At 43.6% G+C, this 24,715-nt stretch overlaps 1 protein-coding gene across 1 annotated transcript in view; it reads right to left on the reverse strand.

The window, feature by feature from the left end:
• Positions 1–24,715, reverse strand: part of HELZ2 (helicase with zinc finger 2) — a 65,564-nt gene that overhangs the window by 8,373 nt on the left and 32,476 nt on the right. The window contains exons 9-18 of the mRNA XM_087928838.1: positions 21,033–24,534; positions 20,119–20,204; positions 13,400–13,534; positions 10,818–11,000; positions 9,373–9,520; positions 8,514–8,630; positions 6,575–6,770; positions 5,285–5,419; positions 4,352–4,573; positions 654–810 (exon numbers count right to left, since the gene is read on the reverse strand). Of these exons, the coding sequence (XP_087784964.1) occupies positions 654–810; positions 4,352–4,573; positions 5,285–5,419; positions 6,575–6,770; positions 8,514–8,630; positions 9,373–9,520; positions 10,818–11,000; positions 13,400–13,534; positions 20,119–20,204; positions 21,033–24,534 (4,881 nt within the window). The remainder of the gene's footprint in view (positions 1–653; positions 811–4,351; positions 4,574–5,284; positions 5,420–6,574; positions 6,771–8,513; positions 8,631–9,372; positions 9,521–10,817; positions 11,001–13,399; positions 13,535–20,118; positions 20,205–21,032; positions 24,535–24,715) is intronic.

Genomic DNA, 24,715 nt, shown 5'->3' on the forward strand with positions numbered 1-24,715 from the left:
CTCCAAAACGGCCCTGCGGGCCAAATCCAACCACACTGCAGGCCGGATTCGGCCCGTGGGCCTTGAGTTTGACACCCCTGGCTTACAACATTTAAACATTTTAAAAATCCACCATATAATACAGCTGTTGAGAAAACCCCCATCCACAACTGATGGCAGCAACAACACAATCAAATCAGCTACAGTGTTTGTTGGTCTCCGTCTCCATTCGGGGTCCCCAGACCCACTGACAAAATCATGTTTTTAGGGTCTTTTGGAAAGCAGCAGGGTGGGGCTAACCATATCTCGTGGAGGGGTCATCACCGAGAAAGCCCTGTTTTGTGGTCCCCCCCATATGACAATCCCTAATTGATGGGACCCCTAACACACCTGACTTCCTGTCCTGGTGGGCCGGCTAGATGTAATAGGGGAGAGACCTACCAGGATGGGAAGACGGGGCATGTCAGGGTCCCATGGATTAGGGGTTGTTTTGTTATGGGCAAAACTCACTTAATCATCTTGCTTAGCAACAGAAATTTCGGGCTCCATTGTGGTCGTAAGTTGAGGACTACCTGTACTCTGAAAGAAAAGTAAAAGAGGTTTTTGCAAGATGATCCCAGTCAATGTTTTCAAGAGGGAATTGGATCCAGCTTAGCGACGTATCCCTTCCTTACCTTGGCTTTTCATGATGGTGCAAACGGATATGTCTCGCATGCCATCCAGAGCGAGTTGCTTCTTGATCTCAGTGACCTGGGCATTATAACCTGTCAGGATGGCGATCTCGGCCGGTCTGGTGGTTTTATCTAGGGTCAGCTGCTTTGCAATTCTCACCTAGAAAAAAACCATGGAGACCTTAAGCTCCGACTTAACCAAGAATGGAAGTTCGAGGTGAAAGCCTTGCAATCAACAGCGACTCCCTTTGCCAGAGAACTGGGCGAGCTATTATTCCTTCCCAGTTTCTGGATAACATGGGCTGCAAGCCTCATCTTTGCCCCCAGGTAGCTGCTGGTGAGCCAATCCAAATGTGGGCTGGCTCAAAACTTCACTCTTGCCATGTTTCATATTCCCCACCCACTCAGTTTAAAGTTCAGTGTTCGAAAGATGTGAATGAGTGCTGGAATGGAAGCAAACCCAATTCTTTTCTAGCATTGATGATGTTACCTAGTTGGCTCATGAAATGTCTGCAAGACAATAACCAAACTCAGAGAGCACCGAGAACTCCATAGTCCTCCTCCTCCTCCTCTTCCACTCCACAAATCCCACTCCCTTCTAGCATTGATAATGTTACCTAGTTGGATCACAAACGTCTGTAAAAAATAATCAAGCTCAGACAGCCCCAAGATGCTCACGATAATAAATACAATTCCTTCATTGAATAAGACATCAAACATTTGAGAAGGGCGATAGCAATGCACTGGGAGTCAGGTAAACTCTCCCACACACCTGTCTTAATGAAAACCTAGTCTACAGATGGCAACCTTTGAAGGGGATTTCCCCTTGGAGAGAGAAACCTTGTTCTCAGCTATGATCTAGAAAACTTGGAAGTCAACAAGGATTGGACTTCAGCCTACAGAACTGATCCATAAGCCGGCCATGGACCCCTTATAAGGGAAATGGACTGGCATAAAAAATTAACAACAGAGAAAAATCATCCAGATGCCCCAAGCTTTATGGTCTCCCCAAAATACACAAAGAAGGAACCCCACTCAGACCAATAGTCAGCTCCATAGGCTCACCTCTACAAAACATAGCCAAATTTCTCGCCAAACAACTACAACCTTATGCAGAATCCATCAACTCACACGTAAGAAACTCATTCCAGTTCATCGAGATCATAAAGAAACAAAACTTACAACCTAGCGACCTACTAGTAAGCTTCGATGTCATATCCCTCTTCACCCAAGTGCCAATAAAAAGAAGCCTTGACAGCCATCCAAAACAAATACAACCCCCAAGCACATCCTAGATCTAACCAACCACTGCCTATCCAATACATACTTCACCTACAATGGACAAAAATACAAACAAATAGAAGGAGCACCCATGGGATCACCCTCTCACCTGTCATCGCTAACCTCTACATGGAACACTTTGAAACACAAGCTCTAGAAAATACGACCACAAACCCAAACTCTGGCTCAGATACGTAGATGACACCTTCATAATCTGGCCACATGGGAAAGAAAAAACTGAACAACTTCCTCACACACCTCAACAGCCTACACCCCAAAATACAATTCACCATGGAAACAGAAACCAACAACCAACTTCCCTTCCTAGATGTCTTGGTATACAAAAGATCCAATGGCTCCCTAAGACACACCATCTACCAGAAGAAAACACATACTAACCGCTATCTACATGCACTCTCACACCACCACCCAGCACAGATCAATTCCGTAGCCAAGACACTCATCTCCAGAACAAAATGCTTAGCCGATGAACAACACCAAAAACCGAACTACACACTCTCACCAACGTACTTACAGCCAATGGATTCCAAAGAAAGAAGATTACCCACCTAATCCAAAAGAAACCCCAACCAAAATCCAAGACAGAGAACAAGAAAACGGCAAAGCCCTCCTCCCATATATAAAAGGCACTACAGACAAAATTAGCAAGATCCTCCAAAAACACAACATCAAAACAGCATTCTGCACAAACAGAAAAATATCCACCATCCTAAGAAACCCCAAAGACAAAATCAATTAGAAAACCAAGGAGTATACGAAATCCCCTGCACTGCCTGCCCTACCACATACATTGGACAAACTAACAGAAGAATAAATGCACGCATTGAAGAACATAAGAACTCAATCAAAAAGAAGAAAGCGACCTCTTCCCTGGTCCAACACCTCAAAGCCACAGGACATGAAATTGATTTTAAAAATACCAGAACTATCGCCAAAACCGAACACTTCAACAGCAGAATAATCAGAGAAGCCATAGAGATAGAAAAACGCCCACACAGCATGAACAAACGAGATGACACCTCCCGCCTTCCAGCCATTTGGAAACCCGCCCTCATGAACAGACAGTACCTAACATGAAGAAGGACACCAGACCCACACCCATGAGAGCCACACAAGATGCCACCACCACACTTCCATGTAGAAAACAGACTCTCACCCACTCAGAAGATGAGACACGACCATGGACCAGAAGCTGCACTACAGCTGCATCACTACCCACTTCAAACCCCTCCGAGCCATACATGAAGCAAACCGACACCCACTATGAAGATGCAGCAGGACCACGAACTAGAAGCCAAACAGCAAGATCACAACTCACCAGCTCAAACCCCCAGCAACTAAGACTAACCGAAGCACAACCAAGCCCCCACCTGAACAGAACACGCCTCCTACCAATCAGAACACGGCTAACCCCCAACCAATCAGAACACAACCAAACCCCTACCAATGAGAACACCCCCACCCAATCAGAACACAGCCAAGCCCCCACCCAATCAAGTCCCACCCCACTGGCAGTTAAAAGGAGGAAGCAGCTGCAATCTCACATTACTCTGAGAAGCACAGAGCCGGAGACAGAAGCCTGAAGATGATGAATGAGACTTCATCGAAAGCGTTGCCTAGATACTTGAATCTTACGGGGAGAAAACCGAACAACCAAAGATCCACATATAAATACCCGAGAACCTCAGAAAACAAATATATATATATATATATATATATATAATCCTTGTCTTCCAACTTGTGACCTTCTGACAAGCCAAGTCAATGGGGAAGCTGGAACCAGTTAACGATCGCTTTTACTCACTTAACAACTGCAGTGATTCATTTAACAACTATGGCAAGAAAGATTGTAAAATGGGGCAAATTTAACTTAACAACTGTCTCACTTTGCCACAGAAATGTTGGGCTCAACTCCATCTTAAATAGACAATTAACACAAAGAATACCACAAAGAAGAGGAAAAAGAAGGGGGGGATTAAAAATTTGAGATTCAAGAAGGTAACTAAAAAGGGGAATACCTGTGAAATTAGGAAAGAAATATATTTGAAATAATTGAAATGAAATGAGAGGATGTTTAGATTGAGACCAATAGCAGAGACCAGGATCGATTTGTTTGTTCTTTTCTTCTGTAAAAGTTGGAATGGAAAAGGTAATAATAGAACGAAGTAAAAATTGGATAAGATAGGAAGTGGAATGTAAATAATGAATATGTAGCTATTGTCATATTTGCATGTAAAAGTGGTGACCTGGAAATATGTTGTCCACCGAAAAGAGCCTTTTTGTTTTGTAATTCATGTGAAAAATTGAATAAAGCTTGTCTTTTAAAAAAAAAGAAAAAGAAATGTTGGGCTCAACTGTGGACGTAAGTCAAGAATTACCTACTCTTCAGGCATACTCACCACCTGCTGCACTTCCTCCAGATTGGCCTTGGAGTTCTCGTTCCCCTCTTCCGTGGAGACCACGAGGGACCTCTCTCTTCCTTCGATGTGGCCAAAGATGATGGGGGTGCACTCAAATTCGCTACGGTGGTAGAGCGCGCTGCTTCCACGAATGATTTGGGGACTGGTCATCAGTTTACTGTTGTAAAAGGTCATGGAAGGGAACCGGCAGATATCCTTGTGCTGCAGAGTTAAAAGATGCTTATTCCATGCAAGGTATTTCGACCCCTGTTGCTGTTCTCTTCAGTTATACAACTTCAAATATTATTTTCAATTACGCATTTAATTATTTTTATACACTGCCTTTATTAATTTTATAAACAACTCAAAGGCAGCAAACATACTTTATAAACCTTCTATTCTCCCCATAACAACAACCCTGGGTTGGGCTGAGAGAAAGTGGCTGGCCCAAAGTCACCCAGCCAGCTTTTATGCCTAAGGCAGGACTAGAACTCTCTGTCTCCTGGTTATTGGCCTAAAGTCATGCATTTGGCTGTAGTGCTTAAGATGGAACTAGAACTTACTGTCTCCTAGTGATTGGCCTAAAATCATTTCGTTGGCTTTAGTGTCTAAGATGGGATTAGAACTCACTGTCTCCTAGTGATTGCCTTAAAGTCACCTAAGTGCCTAAGCCTCATTGTCTCCTAGTGATTGGTGTAAAATTACACAGTGGGCTTTAGTGCCTAAAATGGGACTAGAACTCACTGTCTCCTAGTGATTGGCATAAAGTCACCCAGTGGGCTTTTGTGCCTAAGGCAGGACTAGAACTCACTGTCTCCTATTGATCAGCCTTCCACACAATGGGCTTTAGTGCCTAAGACAGGACTAGAACTCACTGTCTCCTGGTTTCTAGGGTGGCATTATGTTTGTACTTCCTGGCAGAGAAATTCTTACCATGCGATACTGGATGTTGAGCATCAAAGCCTGCTTGTGGTAGCGCTCAAAGAGAGACCTCTCCATCCCGAGTTTCTTGCAGAAGTCGCTGTGGACCACAGGTCTCAGCTGCATATGGTCTCCTAACAACACAACCTGCAAGGAGACCAGATGTTCTCAGAATCAACCACTCTCCTCTTCCTAATCCCTTACAGCAAGGCTGTCCAACTTTAACAACTTTTAAAACTTGTGGACTTCAGCTCCCAGAATTTCTCAGCCAGCCATGCCCAAAGTCACCCAGCCAGCTTTCAACAAGGTGCAAGAACCAGGAACAGTTGTGGCTTCAGATTCCGGGTCATATACAGGTAGTTCTCGACTTACAACAATTTGTCTAGCAACCTTTTAAAGTTACAACAGCGCTGAAAAAAACCTGGCTTATGACTATTTTTCACACTTAAGACCATTACAAGCACCCTTGTGGTCATCAGACACTGGCTTGTATTTATGACAGTTGCAGTGTCAAGGGATTATGTGGTCACTTTTTGCGACCTTCTGGCAAGCAAAGTCAATGGGGAAGTCAGATTCACTTAACAACTGTGTTTATTTAATAACTGCAGTGATTTACTTAACTGTGGCAAGAAAGGTTGTAAAATGGGGCAAAACTCACTTAACAAATGATAATGGGGAAGTCAGATTCACTTAACAACCATGTTATTAACTTACTAACAGCATCCCCGTGGTCACATGATCAAAATTTGGGGCATTGGCAACTGACATGTATTTATGGCCATTTACGACCTTCCCAGCTGGCTTCTGACAAGCAAAGTCAATGGGGGGAAGCTGGGTTCACTGAACGACTGCATGATTCACTTAACAATTGCAGGGATTTGCTTAACCACTAATGCAAAAAAGGTCATAAAAAGGGGCAAAACTCACTCAACAACTGCCTTGTTTAGCAACAATATATTTTTTTGCAGCATCCCCACAGTCATGTGATCAAAATTTGTACGCTTGGCAACTGGTTCACATTTCGGATGGTTTCAGTATCCCGGGGTCATGGGATCTCCTTTTTGCAACCTTTTGGCCAACAGAGTCAATGGGGAAGGCAGATTCACTTGAGAATCGCATTGCTAACTTAACAGCTGCAGTGATTCAACTTAACAACGGTGGCAAGACAGGCTGTAAAGTGGGGCAATGCTCAATGAACCACTGTCTCACTTAATGATGGAAATGTTGGGCTGAATTGTGGTCAAGGACTACCTGTACTTTGGAGGGCAACACCGTCCCCGTCCCCCGTCCCCATCAGCTCACCTTCTCAATCCTCTTGTAATTCACCAACGGGATGAGTGTTTCAGGTTCCGTGCACATGGCACACTCATCGATCAGAAGCTGCTTGACCTGGAGCTTATCCACAAGGAATTTGGACGAAGAGGCGGAACATGTGCAAAGGATGACATTGTGGCATTGCAGTTCATACCCTCGTGCCTTGCTCAGCAGCCCTTTGTACCTGTCAATCCACAAAACAAACCCCTTATTTTTTAAGTGGATCCTCCGGACTCTCCATGGTTTTCCCACATACTTCAAACCAGCTTCACACAGGGCTAGAAACTTGATTTAAAAGTAAAGTGAGACTCTGAGAAAGGGGAAATTAATCTACCCTTCCACATTGTTCAAGGCAAGGCTAAGACAGGACTGGGGAAGAAGAGTTATGCGCTGTGCTTTCTTTCTCTTTATGGTACAGGTAGTCCTCGAACTACAGCCACAATTGTTGTAACTGACAGAACAATTAATCAGTATAATGACAAGCCTCCAGAAGTTGTGAATACTCCAATAGTGAAGGTTTTTAAGAAGAGATTAGAAAGTTTTTTCCTCTCTGAGAAGCGGGTTGGACTAGAGGACCTCCAAGGTACCTTCCAATTCTATTATTCATTATTTGCAATAAAGAATTAAAAAATTCTTTATTTGTGACCAGAAAGGCAATTACATGAGTCATGTGTGATTTTATGACTTTCTTTGCCATGGGTGTTAAGTGAATCACCACAGTTCTTAAGCTAATTCGGTTACACTCATTGACTTTGGTGGTGAGAAGCCCAGCTGGGAAGGCTGCAAAAGGCGATCATGTGACCCCCGAGATGCTGCAGCCGTCATAAATAGGGGGATTGTCATTTGCAACCTTGCTAGGAACAGATTCACTTAACAACTGTATGATTCACTTAATGACTGGTTTGCTTAACCATGGTAAAAAGGTCATAAAATGGGGCTTAACAAATGCCTTACTTAGCAATACAAATTTTGGGATCAATTGCTGTCATAAGTCAAGGACTACCTGCATGAAATGTATAGCCCTCCTTTCACTCAGAAGGTCCTATGTGGGGTTCTCACCTCCTGTTTTGCTCCTAACAACAATCCTGCACAGTAGGATGGGCTGAGAAGTAGGGAGTGGGGGGACTCAGCCCAAGTCCCTTTGGTTGAGAGAGAACTAGGAACTAAGTTTCCCTGTCCTATTCACACACCTGTACTGCACCCAGTCTGAGCCACTCAGCTAACATAGCTGAGTGTCAACACACACAGACACAGACACGCACACACACAAATACACTCCCTTAATTATTTTTATAAATAACTCAATGTAGCAAACATACCTAATACTCCTTCCTCCTATTTTCCCCACAACAGCCCTGTGAGGTGGGCTGAGATAGGAACTGGCCCAAAGATACCCAGCCAGCTATCATGCCTAAGCTGAGGCTAGAACTCCCATGTCCCTGATGATTGGCCTAAAGTCACCTAGTCAGCTTTCATGCCTGAAGTGGGACTAGAACTCCCTACCTCCTGGTGATTGATCCAAAGTCACCCAATCATCTTTTATGCCTAAGGCGGAACTAGAACTCACAGTCTCTTGGTAATTAGCCCAAGTGGCTTTCATGCCTAAGGCAGGACTAGAACTCACCATCTCCTGATAACTGACCCAACCGGCTTTCATTCCCAAGGTGGGACTAGAACTCAATGTCTACTAGTGATCCAAAGTCATCCAGTCAGCTTTCATGCCTAAGGCGGGGCTAGAACTCACAGTCTCCTGGTGACTGGTTCAAAGTCACCCAGCCAGCTTTCATGCCTAAGATGGGACTTGAACTCCCTGTTTCTAGGTCTGCATCTTAACTAATAAACAGACTGGTTCTCTTAGGTTGCTCAGGAAACTCGTGGCAAAATTGAGGAATCCCCATATCAGGCTTGGCAGCCCTTTCTATCTCACCTCTCAACTTCGTCTTCTGTGATCTCTTCTTTACGTTTCACTCGTTCATCAAACCGGAGGATCTGTTCCGCGTAAGGATTTTTTTTCCCCCGGATCCGATAGTGCAAAGTGATACTCCTGCACAGAAAGGATTAGTTTAAACAAAATCCCAAAATATTTACACCCATGCATGAACAGCTACCCCTTAGGTACAATATTTCTCAATCTCGGGCAACTTTCAGATGTATGGACTTCATCTCCCATAAATCTAAACTTGGCTATCTATCGTCTTTAAAAAGTTGCCAAGGTTATGAAAACCTGATGTAGAACATCAGACTTTTTCTGCACAGACGTTCATGAATTGGGCCATTTTAGCTAAGGATAGGAATGAGGGGCCTCAAGGCCAGGTTGCTTCTCTGAGGACTGTTTTATTGGTGTGCTTTTTTTTAAAAAAAATTTGCCTTTGTTTATTGATTTAATTAGAGGAAGTTGAGTCAAACAAAAACAGCAGATCTGAAGGAAGGAAGGAAGGAAGGAAGGAAGGAAGGAAGGAAGGAAGGAAGGAAGGAAGGAAGGAAGGAAGGAAGGAAGGGAGGAAGGGAGGAAGAAAAGAGAAGGAAGGAAGCAGACAGATGATGAAGGAGGGAAGAAGGTAGGGAGGAAGGAAGGAAGGAAAAGCAAAACAACGGACAAGCTCACACAGATACCCAAATATATAAATGGAAGTGGCTGACTGGGGAATTCTGGGAGTTGAAATCCAGAGATCTTAAAGTTGCCAAGGTTGGAGACTCCTGCTTTACAAGATACAGGCCTTAAAGTGAATATTAGCAACACCAATTGAACCCCATTTTATAAGACAAACTCAGCCCTAATCTCAAACCTGATCTCTGGTTTCGATTTTGTGTTCCGCTGAGCTTTTGGAGAAAACTGGAGGTTGCTGCCGGGATAAGGAAAATCCATTGACTCAATTGTATGTCCATAGACCCTCAGAGGCCTCAAGGAATCATGAGAAATCTTCATGAGCATTTCTGAAAAAAGAAACCAACATTGTTGGCTTGAGAATAATTTATCCTGTCTGGATCTTGCAAGATGCAGCCTCTTTGGCAAGCTAGAAAGAACCATAAAACAGTGATGGATAGCTTTTCTATATATCATTTATTTATTTACAAGTTGTCCCCAACTTACAACACTCATTTAGTGACTGTTTGAAGTCACTGAAAAAGTGACATGACCATTTTTCACACTTACAACTGTTGCAGCATACCCATGGTCATGTGATCAAAATTAGGATGCTTGTCAACTGCTTCGTATTTATGAGGTTGCATTGTCATAGGATCATGTGATCACCTTTTGAGACTTTCTGAACCGCAAAGTCAATGAATAAGCCAGATTCACTTAACTGTATTACTAACTTAACAATCACAGTGATTCACTTAACAACTGTGGCAAGAAACATTATAAAATGAGGCAAAACTCAGTTAACAACTGTCTTGCTTAGCAACAAAATTGTTGAGCTCAAATTGTGGCCCTAAGGACTACCTGTATTTTAACATGCCTCTAAGTAATGTGGATGCTCCATCACTGGAACTTTTCATGAAGAGACTGGACAGCCATTTTTCCAGAATCTTATAGGAACTCCTGCCATGAGCAGGGGGTTGGACTAGAAGACCTCCAAGGTCCCTTCTAGCCCTGTTGTTAACCCTGAAGCTTTTGAGATTTCAGCGCTGACATACTGGAGAAGAGGGACAGGGAGGGGGGACTATAGTTGGGGCATTGTAGTCAAAGCAAAATACTTTCTCTTGGGAACCAAGGACATTTCTGCAAGTGCTCGGAAGGAGGGGACTGGAGTCGTCTAGCAACTGGACAGTATCCTGACTGGACCATGTGGCTGATTGTTTTGAGAAAGTGAAAAACATTTACTTTTAATTAGGGAATACTCAAGAGCCAGTTTTCACCAGCCTGTGCCAATATGACATATCCAATAAACTTATTCTTTGAAGAATCTACCTGCCTCAGAGTTTCGTTTGCTACGGGTTTGTTACTTGGAACCCTGACACCTAGTCTATGTTTTATGTTCTAAGACTGACTAAGAGAATTGTCCAATTTCAGCACCTCACTATAGGACATGTTGCAGGAGGAGTAATGTTAGATGAAATTGGAGAATTGTCACGGAGTTAAGGAAATCAAAAGCTAGATTTTATTTGGAGAACAGGAGCTCAGCTTAGCTGCATTCCAACCAAATCTACACCACAGCAAAGTCACATCTATTTCAGTTTCAAATATTCTGCCCCAAACAATATTTTTTCAATGGAGAAAATGGATTACCAGCAACAACATCAACCGACTTGTGAGAAGGTCCACAGTACAGAACGTGGCTCTTGAATGAGGTAGCACCCGTGGTTGACTGTGGTGGCACCACCCCAGTTCGAGTTGGGTTTCCATTGTTCTCCTGATTGAGCTGGTGAAACCAGTACACGATGTGAGCACCGACCACGGTTTTCCCAGTGCCTGAACAAATACAGAAACAAAACCAAAGAGGCCACTGTCAGCCTTACAAGGTAGATCAGATCAAGAGTCTCATTCCACAGAACTTTAGGGTCAATTAAATATAGCTAGTTCTCCGCAGAAGTTCTAATGCTGGGGAAATGAAGGAATGAGAAGAGCAGCAAGAGGGATGGACTCAGTTACAGTGGTGATGGACACATCATTGGAAGACTTGAAGGGCCAGATTGGGGAAAGAAAATCCATCTATGTGGTTGTCGATTTGATGGAACAAAATCAGTCAATCAGTGCGAAGACCAGGTTTCTCTGAGAAGTCCAAAATGTTGAAAAAAAATGGAAGGAAAGAGGAGAGGGTGATAGGAGCAAGTGGGTGGATTTGGTTCCAATGGAGATGAGGGCATTATTGGAAGACCAGGTTGGAGGCAGATCCTCCCGGAGAAAACTTATGTCTGTCAATGGTGACTTGATGGGCCAAAATCAATCAATCAACTGGAGGTCAGAGTTCCTTTGAGAGGTCCATCCTGCTGGGAAAGGTGGAAGGGAAAAGAAGGAAAGGACGGCAAGCAGCAAGGGCGATGGAATCAGTTATCATGGTGAAAGACACACCATTGGAAGATTTAAAGAACCTACTGGAGAAAACGTAACTATGTGGACATTTAAGAGTCAACAGTGACTGGATGGCACACAATCAATCAATCATGAAGACAGAGTTCCTTTGAGGAGTCCAGAAGTCCATCTGCTAGGAAAAGTGGATAGGAAGAGAAGAATTGGACAGCCAGCAGCAAGGTTGATGGTCTCACTTACGGTGGCGATGGTCCCATCGTTGGAAGAGCTGAAGGATCTGGTTGGGGACAGATCATCGGGGAAGTGGAGGAGAGAATCTATCTAGGTGGTTGCTGAGAGTTGGCCTGACTTGATGGAACATAAGTGTGAAGACGAGATTTCTTTGAGAAGTCCATAAAGTGGGGAAAGGTGGAAAGAAAGAGAAGAAGAAAACGATCAGCAGCAAGATGGGTGACTCAGTCACAATGGCAATATGGGCAATATAGGTAGTCCTCGACCTATAACCAAAATTGAACCCAACATTTTGGTTGCTAAGTGAGACAGTTGTTAAATTAGTTTTGTCCCATTTTATGACCTTTCTTGACACAGTTGTTAAGTGAATCTGGCTCTCCATTCGACTGCTTGTCAGAAGGTCACAAAAAGTGAACACGTGTCCCTTAGGACATTGTAACCATCATAAATATGAGCCAGTTGCCATAAACTACTGAATTTTGATTGCGACCATTGGGAGGCTGCAATGGTCATAAATGTGAAAACTGGTCATGTTACTTTTTTCAGGACTGTTGTAATTTGGAATGGTCACTAAACAAATGGTTGTAAGTCGAGGATTACCTGTAGCTGAAGGACCAGAGAAAATGTATTTATGTGGTCACTGAAAGTCAAAACTGACTTGATGACACATAATCTCTCAATCAATGAAAAGATCAAGATCCTTTAGGACATGGAAGAAAGATGAAAGGGAAGAAGACAACTCAACAGCAAGGTAGATGGAGTCAGTTACAAAGGTGGTGAAGTCATCCTTGGAAGATCTGAAGGACTAAGTTGGGGATAAATTGTCATGCACATCTGTCCATGTGGTCACTATGCAGCGACAAGGATTTGTTGGCCCATAATGAACTGTAAAAACTTAAGAAATGTTTGAGCATCTAGTTATAGTTAAGGAATGCTTAAATTAATCCCCAAGGTGATTTTTCAAAAGACAATTGGACTTTCCTTGAAGAGGTTTCACTTCTCATCCCGGAAGCTTCTTCAGTTCTGGATGAATGGTGGATGAAGGAGGGATTTATATTCCTTTCAGTCATCTGGTTGTTAGCACTCTTTCTGAGAGCCATTGAGGCCACTTCAAGATTTAGCCGTGCCCTCAGTCACCTGAATTGTGCAAATGGGTGTGGAACCTTCTTGGAACTGCTGAAAGGATCATGTTGTAGACAGGAGACAGGTGGTGTCGTATCTTTTGTTGAGAGTGGGCTGTTCAATTTCAACACAGATGGCCTCTTTGACCCCTCTTCTAAATTAGTCTTCAAGGAAAAAACCTTAGTTGCCTTTTGAAAAAGCACCTTGGGGACAATTATGACCTGGATGACTGAGAATCTCCATAGACATTTAGCTATGCTGGCCTAGTGCTGAAGACAGTTGCCTCCCATTCAGAAGGTTGAGAGTTCAATCCTAGATACTGGCAAATGTTTCTCTATCAGGGTGCAAAGAAAAGACATCTGCTGTGAACTCCATGTAGGCATCAGGAAGGGCAGCCGGCCAGTAAATTCTCAGCTCCATCCAATCACCCCGACTTTGCCCTGAATAAAGGGGATTACAAGGTCATAAAAAGGAGGTTGACCCCTCACCTGGCGGTCCTTGAATTAGAGTGAAGGACTTTTTCAGTGCCTCCTGGATGGCATTATTTTGACTTTGATTGAGTTTATGGCTACTGCCCGGGATGTCAAAATTCTGTCTTTTCAAAATATTGGAAGGTCTTGCCCCTGCAAGTAGAAAACACAATTCAAAGATACAATCTAGCAAACTCATTATTCACTGAGAATCAGGTGGTTATATGTTACCAGCAGTGTGTGAAATTAGGCACTTTATAAGAAGCCTTTGAAACCTATTGCATGCCAAAAATGGGATGTCAAAATATGAAAGTCTTAATATTTCGCACATTTCCTAGGCATCCTATGCAATGCCAAAACGCAAACCAGCAAGAGTATAAATACTGCTAAAATGCCATTCTAGCCTTCCTTGTTGCAACAAGTATGTCAATATTGGTGCTTTTTCTCATTTGCTTCAATGAGAAATCCCCTATGCTTTATGTTGCATTTCATCTTTCATTTTCAGGTATATCTTTTCAATGAAGGATTGGGTTGGGGTTAGGGTTAATGGCAACCCAACCCTTGTTCTAATCCCTAACCCTAATTCTAACCCTAAACATAATTCTGACCCTCACTTTAACCCTACTCACTCCAACCCCTAACCACTAACCCTAACCTTCATTCTAACGCTAAACCCAATTCTAGCCCTAAACCGAACTATAACCTTAACCCTAACTCTTAACCCTCACTCTAATCTTAACCCTAACTAACCATTAATCCTAACCTTCATTCTAACCCTAAACTTAACCTTCCTCTAACCCTCATTCTAACCCTAATCCTAAACCCTAACCCTCATTCTAATTTCTAACCTTAACTCTAAGCCCTAACCCGCATTCTAATTCCTAACTCTAACCCTCTCTAACCCTACTAACTCTAACCCCAAGCCCTAACCTTCATTCTAACCCTAAATCTAACCTTCCTCTAACCCTCATTCTAACCCTAATCCTAATCCTAAACCCTAACCCTCATTCTAATTTCTAACCGTAACTCTAAGCCCTAACCCGCATTCTAATTCCTAACTCTAACCCTCTCTAACCCTACTAACTCTAACCCCAAGCCCTAACCTTCATTCTAACCCTAAATCTAACCTTCCTCTAACCCTCATTCTAACCCTAATCCTAATCCTAAACCCTAACCCTCATTCTAATTTCTAACCGTAACTCTAAGCCCTAACCCTCATTCTAATTCCTAACTCTAACCCTCTCTAACCCTACTAACTCTAACCCCAAACCCTAACCTTCATTCTAACCCTAAATCTAACCTTCCTCTAACCCTCATTCTAACCCTAATCCTAAACCCTAACCCTCATTTTAATTTCTAACCGTAACTCTAAGCCCTAACCCTCATTCTAATTCCTAACTCTAACCCTCTCTAACCCTACTAACCCTAACCCCAAACCCTAACCTTCATTCTAACCCTAAATCTAACCTTCCTCTAACCCTCATTCTAACCCTAATCCTAAACCCTAACCCTCATTTTAATTTCTAACCGTAACTCTAAGCCCTAACCCGCATTCTAATTCCTAACTCTAACCCTCCCTAACCCTACTAACTCTAACCCCAAACCCTAACCTTCATTCTAACCCTAAACCTAACCTTCCTCTAACCCTCATTCTAACCCTAATCCTAAACCCTAACCCTCATTCTAATTTCTAACCGTAACTCTAAGCCCTAACCCCCATTCTAATTCCTAAGTCTAACCCTCTCTAACCCTACTAACTCTAACCCCAAACCCTAACCTTCATTCTAACCCTAAATCTAACCTTCCTCTAACCCTCATTCTAACCCTAATCCTAAACCCTAACCCTCATTCTAATTTCTAACCTTAACTCTAAGCCCTAACCCGCATTCTAATTCCTAACTCTAACCCTCTCTAACCCTACTAACTCTAACCCCAAGCCCTAACCTTCATTCTAACCCTAAATCTAACCTTCCTCTAACCCTCATTCTAACCCTAATCCTAATCCTAAACCCTAACCCTCATTCTAATTTCTAACCGTAACTCTAAGCCCTAACCCTCATTCTAATTCCTAACTCTAACCCTCTCTAACCCTACTAACTCTAACCCCAAACCCTAACCTTCATTCTAACCCTAAATCTAACCTTCCTCTAACCCTCATTCTAACCCTAATCCTAAACCCTAACCCTCATTTTAATTTCTAACCGTAACTCTAAGCCCTAACCCTCATTCTAATTCCTAACTCTAACCCTCTCTAACCCTACTAACCCTAACCCCAAACCCTAACCTTCATTCTAACCCTAAATCTAACCTTCCTCTAACCCTCATTCTAACCCTAATCCTAAACCCTAACCCTCATTTTAATTTCTAACCGTAACTCTAAGCCCTAACCCGCATTCTAATTCCTAACTCTAACCCTCCCTAACCCTACTAACTCTAACCCCAAACCCTAACCTTCATTCTAACCCTAAACCTAACCTTCCTCTAACCCTCATTCTAACCCTAATCCTAAACCTAACCCTCATTCTAATTTCTAACCGTAACTCTAAGCCCTAACCCCATTCTAATTCCTAAGTCTAACCCTCTCTAACCCTACTAACTCTAACCCCAAACCCTAACCTTCATTCTAACCCTAAACCTAACCTTCCTCTAACCCTCATTCTAACCCTAATCCTAAACCCTAACCCTCATTCTAATTTCTAACCGTAACTCTAAGCCCTAACCCCCATTCTAATTCCTAAGTCTAACCCTCTCTAACCCTACTAACTCTAACCCCAAACCCTAACCTTCATTCTAACCCTAAACCTAACTCTAAGACCTAACTCTCATTCTAATTCCTAACTCGAACCCTCCCTCTAATCCTAACCCCTCATTCTAACCCTAACCCTTCACTCTAATCCTAATCCCAACCCTTACTCTAACCTCTAACCCTCACTTTAACCTTAACCCTAATTTTAACCCCTAACCCTCTTCGCGACTCTTTTAATACTTTGTCGAAAACAGTTCTTGTCATTCTGCATGACGTCTATATTTAAATTTAGTAGCTGAAGCAGCAGTGAGTGAGCCAGAACACAAAGTTGTAGTTGATTGATTGGAGAGGGCGGGCTCCGGCGTGAGGCAATCTGCACTGTGATTGGTTGCTATGGGTGTGGAGGGGGAGGTCCCCCTTTTCCCGCCTTTTTCTTCTGTGTGCCCTGTGTGCTTTTACCTCATGATTTGCCTGACCAGCTAGTTTACTGTATATCGTTGTAAAATATACAGTATTAATTTATATAAAACTACAAGTTTGTGCCGGCGTCTCTGACTCCTTGGACACCTGCTGTCCAATTCCCGGGCAGTCTAGGTATTATATACAATGCCTAGGGAAAGTATAATAGTATATTAAAATAAAGCAAGACATTTCACACTTGGCCTAAAAAGTCACACGTTCTATAGATTTCCTGGGCATTATATACAATGCCAGCTTTTCATACATTGCCAGCAACGTATACATTTAGTATATTATATTATTGCTCATTTGTCACATACGCAGCCAGATGTTTATCCTGGATTTTAACCTTTTTGTCTAATAAAGGAGAATATTTGTAGTTCAGGGTTGAATTGAGAGGTCCTGGGTGCTCTCTGAGCTTGTTTGTTTCCTAGCAGACGTTTCATTACCCAACTAGGTAGCATCATCAGTGCTAGAAGGGAGTGGGATGTATGGAAGGAGGAGGAGGAGGAGGAGAGGAGGAGGGAGGAGGAAGGAGGAGGGAGGAGGAGGAGGAGGAGGAGGAGGAAAGACGTGACTGTGGGATCCTTGGTGCTGTCTGAGCTTGCTTGTTTTCTTTCAGACGTTTCATTACCCAACTAGGTAACATCATCAGTGCTAGAAGAGAGAGGGATTTGGACAGAGAAGAAGAAAGAGAAGGGAGGAGGAAGAGGACTATGGGGTTCTTGATGCTCTCTGGGCTTCCTTGTTTTTTTTTAGATGTTTCATTACCCAACTAGGTAACACCATCAGTGCTAGAAGGGAGGGGGATGTATGGAGAGGGAGGAGAGGAGGGGAGGAGGAGGAGGAGAAAGAGGACTGTGGGAGGTTTTTTCAGCGCAACCACGAAGGAGGAGAGGAGGAGGAGGAGGAGGAGGGAGGAGGAGGAGGAGGAGATGAGGAGGAGGAGGAGGAGGAGGAGAGGAGGAGGAGGAGGAGGAGGGAGGAGGGGAGGAGGAGGAGGAAGGAGGGAAAAGACTGACTTGGGATCCTTGGTGCTGTCTGAGCTTGCTTGTTTTCTTCCAGACGTTTCATTACCCAACTAGATAACATCATCAGTGTTAGCCACTTTTTGTCCTATCAAGTCCTTCCCAAGGACCTGGAATAGGCAGATATGGCTACATGATGGTGTTAGGGGTATTGTTGCAGGACGTTAGATGTTCCGAGCAAAGCTGCCTATTGCAATTGACTGATGGGGATTTTTGTCAACGCCGATGGTGTATCAGAGGCGCTCCAGCTGTTTTGGGAATTGAATCCAAGGCGCCTATTCCTATTGGTCCCATCGTTGCTTCCTTTTGCCACAATTGTCCTATTTCTATTTGCAGGTGTTCATGTGTTTGATCTCCTCCAGTTCTTTCCCTCCTGTTCTGCTGACTGCAGGTACTGACCTTATTTGTCTGCAATTGTTAACTATTATTATGAGCCTTCAAACACTGGTGGGAAAATACTGCCCAGGACTAAAGAGACATCTTATCACTTTGTACCAGAAGATGCTACTGACAACTGCCCTGATCACATTAATGCAGCAACAGACCAATACAGGTAGTCCTTGACTTACAACAGTTCACTTAGTGACTGTTCAAAGTTACAACAGCACTGAAAAAAATGACTTGTGACCATTTTTCACACTGATGACTGTTGCAGCATCTCCATGGTGATTTACATTTGGATGGTTGCAGTGTCCCGGGGTCACATGATCCCCTTTTGCGACCTTCTGATAAGCAAAGTCAATGGGGAAGCCAGATTCACTTAACAACCATGTTACTAATTTAACAACTGCCATGATTCACTTAACAAATGAGGCAAAGAAAATTGTAAAATGGGACAAAACTCACTTAACGAATTTCTCACTTAGCAACATACATTACAGGCTCAATTGTGGTCATAAGACAAGGACTACCTGTATCTGAGATTTTATTGGCCAACTAGGTTTTTTTTCTTTTTTAAAGGATGGCTTGTGAGAGAAGATGACACAATTTCATAGTTCTAAAGATCTGTTCAAGAGATTGGTGTGACCACACCATTAACATGGTGGCCAGAAGCAAAGGTTCACACCCCTCTATTTGTATGCATTAAAATAAGGAAGGGATTCACTACACATTCGTGGCTGTCATTATAATTTTTTACACACCACACCTTATCTCTCCACCTGGACATTCAAGGGGGAGTTGTGATGATAAAACCAGCATCTTGCCATCACAATGTTAAGTACCACCCTGTACATGTTTATAATGTCACATGCATGTACCGATCAAGGCAATCTGGTTTGCACCTCTACAATGCCTGCATCATTTGGGCATTCTGCAGACCCATCTGTTACGACGACATATGACCCTAATGGAGCCTCATCATTACAGTCGTAGGTCAGGACGGTCATAAAACAGACCCACACACGACCAGGCTCAATTTTACAACCCAGGTTGCAGCAATTGTTAAGGGAATCACTGTTGTCATTAAGTAAATGCTTAAGTTGCTAAGCAAACTCTTTACTTGCTTTGGGTTTGTGTGTTTTTTGCCAAAAACAACAAGCAAAGGCAGCTTCCTGCAAAAATAGTAAATTGAAAGTTGCATGACTAAAAGATGCTGAAAATGATAGGATAGAATAGAATAGAATAACAGAGTTGGAAGGGACCTTGGAGGTCTTCTAGTCCAACCCCCTGCTTAGGTAGGAAACCCTACACCACATCACACAAATGGTTATCCAACATCTTTTTAAAAGCTTCCAGTGTTGGAGCCCTCACAACTTCTGGAGGCAAGTTGTTCCACCGGTTAATTGTCCCCACTGTCAGGAAATTTCTCCTTAGTTCTAGGTTGCTTCTCTCCTTGATGAGTTTCCACCCATTGCTTCTTGTCCTACTCCCAGGTGATATGAGGGCCAGTTGCTGACAGCCCAGCATTCGGTCATGTGACCACCAGGAGGAAGGGGTGGCATCAGAACTTCAGAACTGAGTGGTAAATAACTTTTTTTGTGGGGGTGGAGGTCAATCATAACTTCAAACGGTTGCTAATCAGCCCTACTTGTACTATTTTCACAGCTAGGCTATGCAATTTTGTTCCACAGGTGACTTACAATCTTTGACATAATCATTAGTAACCATTCGAAGTTACAATGGCACTGAAAAAAGGGACTGATGACTGTTTTTCACACTCACAGTGGAACCACTGCAGCATCGACATGGTCACATGATTAACATTCAGACACCTGGCAACTGGCATGTACTTATGACAGTTATACTGTCCCAGGCTCATGTAATCCTCATTTGTAAACTTTCCAGCTGGCTTCCGACAAGCAAAATCAATGGAAGCAAGATTTGCTTAATGACTGAATGGTTCACTTAACAACTGCATGATTCACTTAGCAACTGTGGCAAAAAAATAAAGCACACAAAATGGGGCCAAACTGAATTTAACTGAATTTTAAAAACTGCCTTGCTTAACAATGGGAATTTGGGGCTCAGTTGTGGTTTTAAGTTGAAGACTATCCGGTACTTACTTTGGACTGGAATGGGTCGACCCAGCGCTATGCTCTGAGAAAGTTCCGAGGCATACTCCAGTTTCCAAACAGCTGCCTCTTTCCGGCTGTGAAGAAAAAGAAAAGACAAGTAAGTGAAGAAGAAAGAAACACCAAACAAACAAGGGGGAAAAAAACAACAACCTCAGCAAGGTTTCCAAACATTCTTGCTGTTGAATTGTCCATATTTGTTTTAGGTTGACATATTCATGATTAGTGAAACCACCAAATCACCCTTTTGCTGGGATCAGTTATGAAAAAAATAAGTCGAGGAAAAAGAAAGGGCAAAACCAGAACCCAAACGCTTTGATGCAATGCAGACTTACACTTGTGGGGGTCCTTGGTGCAATTGAGTTTGATTGTTTTCCTACAGATGTTTCATTTACCAAACTAGGTAACATTATCAGAACTACCAGTAGAAGGGAATGTGGTTTATGGAGTGGAAGCAAAGGTGGCAGAAGGTGGAGAAAGAGGAGGAGGAGGAAGAAGAGGAGGAGGACTGTGGGGTCCTTAGTGCTCTCTTTCTTGTTTTCTTGCAGACTTTTCATTACCAAGGTAGGTAATAACATCAGTGCTAGAAGGGAGAGTTTGCAGAAAGGAGGAAGAGGAGGGGAATGGGAGCAGGAGGAGGACTGTGGGATCCTTTAACTTGATTTGTTTTCTTGTAGGTGTTTCATGATCCAACTAGGTAACATCAGTGCTGGAAAAGAGTGGGGTTTGCTGTTTATATAGCTTGCCCTGTCAGGCTGTCCTATGTATAAAGGCAGCAAAACCCACTCCACTTAGTACTGATGATATTACCTAGTCAGGTAAGAAAACTGCCAAACTCAAAAAGCAGCAATGATCCCACAGTTCAAACCCGAGCTACAAATATTCTCTTCTGTCGGCAAACTTACATATCAGGCAGCTGCTTCGGAATCAGCTCTACACTGAACCTTGAACTCTTCTGGGTGACCTCAAAGGGAATGTTCTCCATGGACATAAAATTGATGTAGAAATTCACCACCACGTCACCCCGCTGATCAGGTTTTTCATTCTCCTCAAACTTATCTGCACATCCATGCGCCACCCAAGTGTACGTATCGGGATCAATCATGAAATCCTGAGTCTTGGTTGCTTCCTTGGTCAAACAGAGTTGCCGGAAGCTCTGACTGAGGTCTTCCTCTTTGTCCTGAATCCCAGGTCCTCGGAGGCCCGAAAGGCGAATGCATATGTAGCAGGCGCCAAGATCCACTTCAATGCCACATTCTTTGAGGAACTTCTTGGTGAGGTTGATGGTTCCACAGAGCTGACCTTGTGAGGTCCGCTGCCTCTTCCAAGCGATCTGGACGTCTTGCAAGACGATCGAGCTGTTTTCAGCCAACGCGCCCAAAGTTGCTTCTATGTCACAAAGAGGCAGCCACACTTTGCGATAATCAGAGGCGTTCTTATAAATGTTCTTCGAGGCTTGGGAAGTGTACTTGGAGAAGCAATTGATGGGTCGCTCAGTGTGTTCCAAGCACACCTCAAAGCCAGGAGCTACTGTCCACAGTTGCACAAACGGCACCAGGAAGCCTCGTTGGACATCGGTGGTCAGTTGGAAATTCAGCACATCTCCAACTTTAAGTTCCACGGACAGTTCTTTGTAGTGTAAGCACTTACTCCTCCCCACTGACCCCACAGGTTTGGATTTCAGGGTGTAACTCTTCTTAAGAAGGTGGATTAACTTCTCGTAGTCTTCATTTTTGACAGCTGCAAGGATTTCATGCCACACATCTCCATCGAAGTGAAAGATGTTCCCTCCGATCTCTGACAACTTCACTTCATCCTCCTTTTTGGTTACACAGGAGTAAATTCTTCTTCTCCACGTCAGCTTCATACTGTTCCGCTCCTCATTGAAATTTGGTTGGGACACCAACTGAAGGGCTCTATAACTGATGCTGGGACTATCTGGAAAGGTCTCATTGTTGAGAGGAAACAAGAGTTTGAAATGTTGGGCTTTCCCTTCCACGTTGGCAATGAAAGCAAACTTCTTTTGAACGTGACATTTCAACTGGGTGGCCAGTTCCAACGATCGGATTCTTCGCTGGTACATCTTGGCCCTGCCATTCTTCTGGTTGAAATCATGGCAGAGGAATTCAATTTCTACTTCGGAGTACTGGATGGGTTTCTTGGAAATCAGAGAGACAATATGCCGTTGAACGACTACATCCACGTAGCGCCGAACCGGAGAGGTAGCCCAGGTGTATGAGTCCACATGCAAAGAGTAGTGGCCCAGCTTGGCCTGAGGACAGGAATTAGAACGAAGAAAATAAGAACGGTTCAAGAGCTTCCGAAATTCTAAATTGATGGGCGCAAGTTTAGGGTGGATGTCATCTGTGGTAATGAGGTCAAGCATCTTGGGAAAGTCACGGTCATTGGCCGCTGACTTGAGATGATCCCACGAGGAAGCCAAGAGAACAAATGGATGCATAGTCTTCACGAGGGCATCACCAGTTGGAGCTCCTAGGTGATGGGAGAGGTGGGTGGACAGAGGAATGACATCTTTGTATTTCTCCCTCATTTGGGAGATTTGTTGAGGGTTGGGCTCCACCTGACAACGAAGCGGGGTTAAATTTCTGGTAGGAGTCCGGTTTGTGAGCAGATCTCCCACAGAACTGTTGAAGAGGATCATAAGCTCCTCAATCATCTGGTGAGAACATCGCTGACCTAAAGGAATTTCTTCATCCAATTGGTCATAATGATAATCTTCATGAAGCCTGGACTTCCGGTGGACACGGGAGAAATGATACGCCGTCGCAACATAATCTTCTACGGTGTCAAAATTAGGTGATGGTGCCTCTATTTTGTAGTGGTTCTTAATGATCCCTTCAGCTTCCTCATAAGTCATCTGCCGATTAGAACAGATAATGGACATGGCAAAGGAAATTTTTTCCATCTGGTCCGTGGCCTTATCCATTACGACAAAGAGGGAAATCACCAATCGTTCCTTGTGAGGAAGGAGACTGCAGAGATTCTGACTGAGCTGTGGTGGGAACATATGTATAGGCTTCTCAGGAGCATAATAACTTAACCCTCGGTTCTTGGCTTCTGTATCCAAAGGACAATCTTTGTGGATCACAGAGGCCAAGTCAGCAATGTGGATCCCAATCTCATATTTGGCACCCATATCTCGGACACTGATGGCATCGTCCAGGTCTTTGGCACCCAAGGGGTCAACCGTGAAAGTAAAGTAAGCCCGACAGTCTTTCCTCTCTGCTCTCATCAGAGTGGGGTAACCAGAGATTAATTTGGCCACTTGGCTGTCCACTGAGGCAGGATATCCACTGGACAATCTATATTCCAAATCCAGAATACGAAGCCCATCATCTAGTGAGGAAGCCAAGGGAAGGACCTCTGTAACAATTCCTAGAGGGTAGTAATAACCTTCTTCCCATTTCATGATTCGTACCACGAAAAGGCATGTGTTCCGGTTTTCTGGTGTTATTTTTTTCCTGCTCTTCAACTTAATTTTTCCTGCCTGGTCAAGTCTGCGGATGGGAATAGAGTCAGCCTCGTCTCTCAATGGAGGGACAAAAATTTTTGTGACAGTCTGGTCAATGGGGATCATGACCCGGAGATCAAACTCATCCACTTTGCAGACAAAGGTGAGATCTCGTGCCACCTTTTTTAAGATGCCCACCACTTTCCCATGAGGGTTGTCCTCAGGAGTAACTTTGGGCGTCAGGATCTCCACCAAGACCTGGTCTCCAGTGAAGGCCATGCCACAGTTGACTCGACCCTTGATCTGGATGATCATCAAGGAAGCCTCATCCAGAGTGAAGGCAGAAGCTTGATCAAACCGTTCTTGGATGAATTCGCAACGTTTGTATCGCTGGGGCTGCATCTGCAAATACTGCTGCATCGTTTGCAAGGAATAGTTGCTGTACTGTTGCCTTCTCCGTTCAGGGACTGAGACGTCCGATTTCACCTTCAACAGGCCTTCTTCAGTTACCAACACCATCAACTCTTTGCTTTCATCCAAGAGTTCCTGCAATATTGGATCATCAAGGTTTAAACTTTCCGTGTCGGAGTCCCAAGAGTCTGTATTGCTACCTTCTTCCTCGGATTCAGGGCTTTCTCTGTTCCAGGCGGCCAAATCGGACGTCACCTGCTTTATCTCCTCCAAGGTCAGCGTTTCAGGAGTAATGGACTTCTTCTCAATGCACTTCTTGATGAAACTTTTCCAGATCTTGCTGCACTGGCCATGAGAACACAGAGCGACGGCGTCTCCGACTACGATGACCTGCGACTGGGCCCTTGTTATGATGGTGTTCAACACCCGCGCATTGTTGAAATACTCCAGATTAGAGGAACTGACATGGACCAGGCTGTTGCAGGTATGCACAGTGTTGATAATGATGACACGGAATTCTCGCCCTGCAGAAAAAAAAACAGAAAGTGGATTTATTCATCAATATCATGAAATACAGGCTATCCTCGACTTACAACCATTCATTTAGTGACCATTTGGTACTGAAAAATGTGACTGTTTTTCACTTATGACCACTGCAGCATCCCCATGGCCACGTGATAAAAATTCAGACACCTGGCGGGGAGG

The sequence above is a fragment of the Pseudonaja textilis genome, chromosome 3 (assembly GCF_049901715.1).
Source record: "Pseudonaja textilis isolate UNSWEBS1 chromosome 3, rPseTex1.2, whole genome shotgun sequence".
Taxonomy (NCBI): Eukaryota; Metazoa; Chordata; class Lepidosauria; order Squamata; family Elapidae; genus Pseudonaja; species Pseudonaja textilis.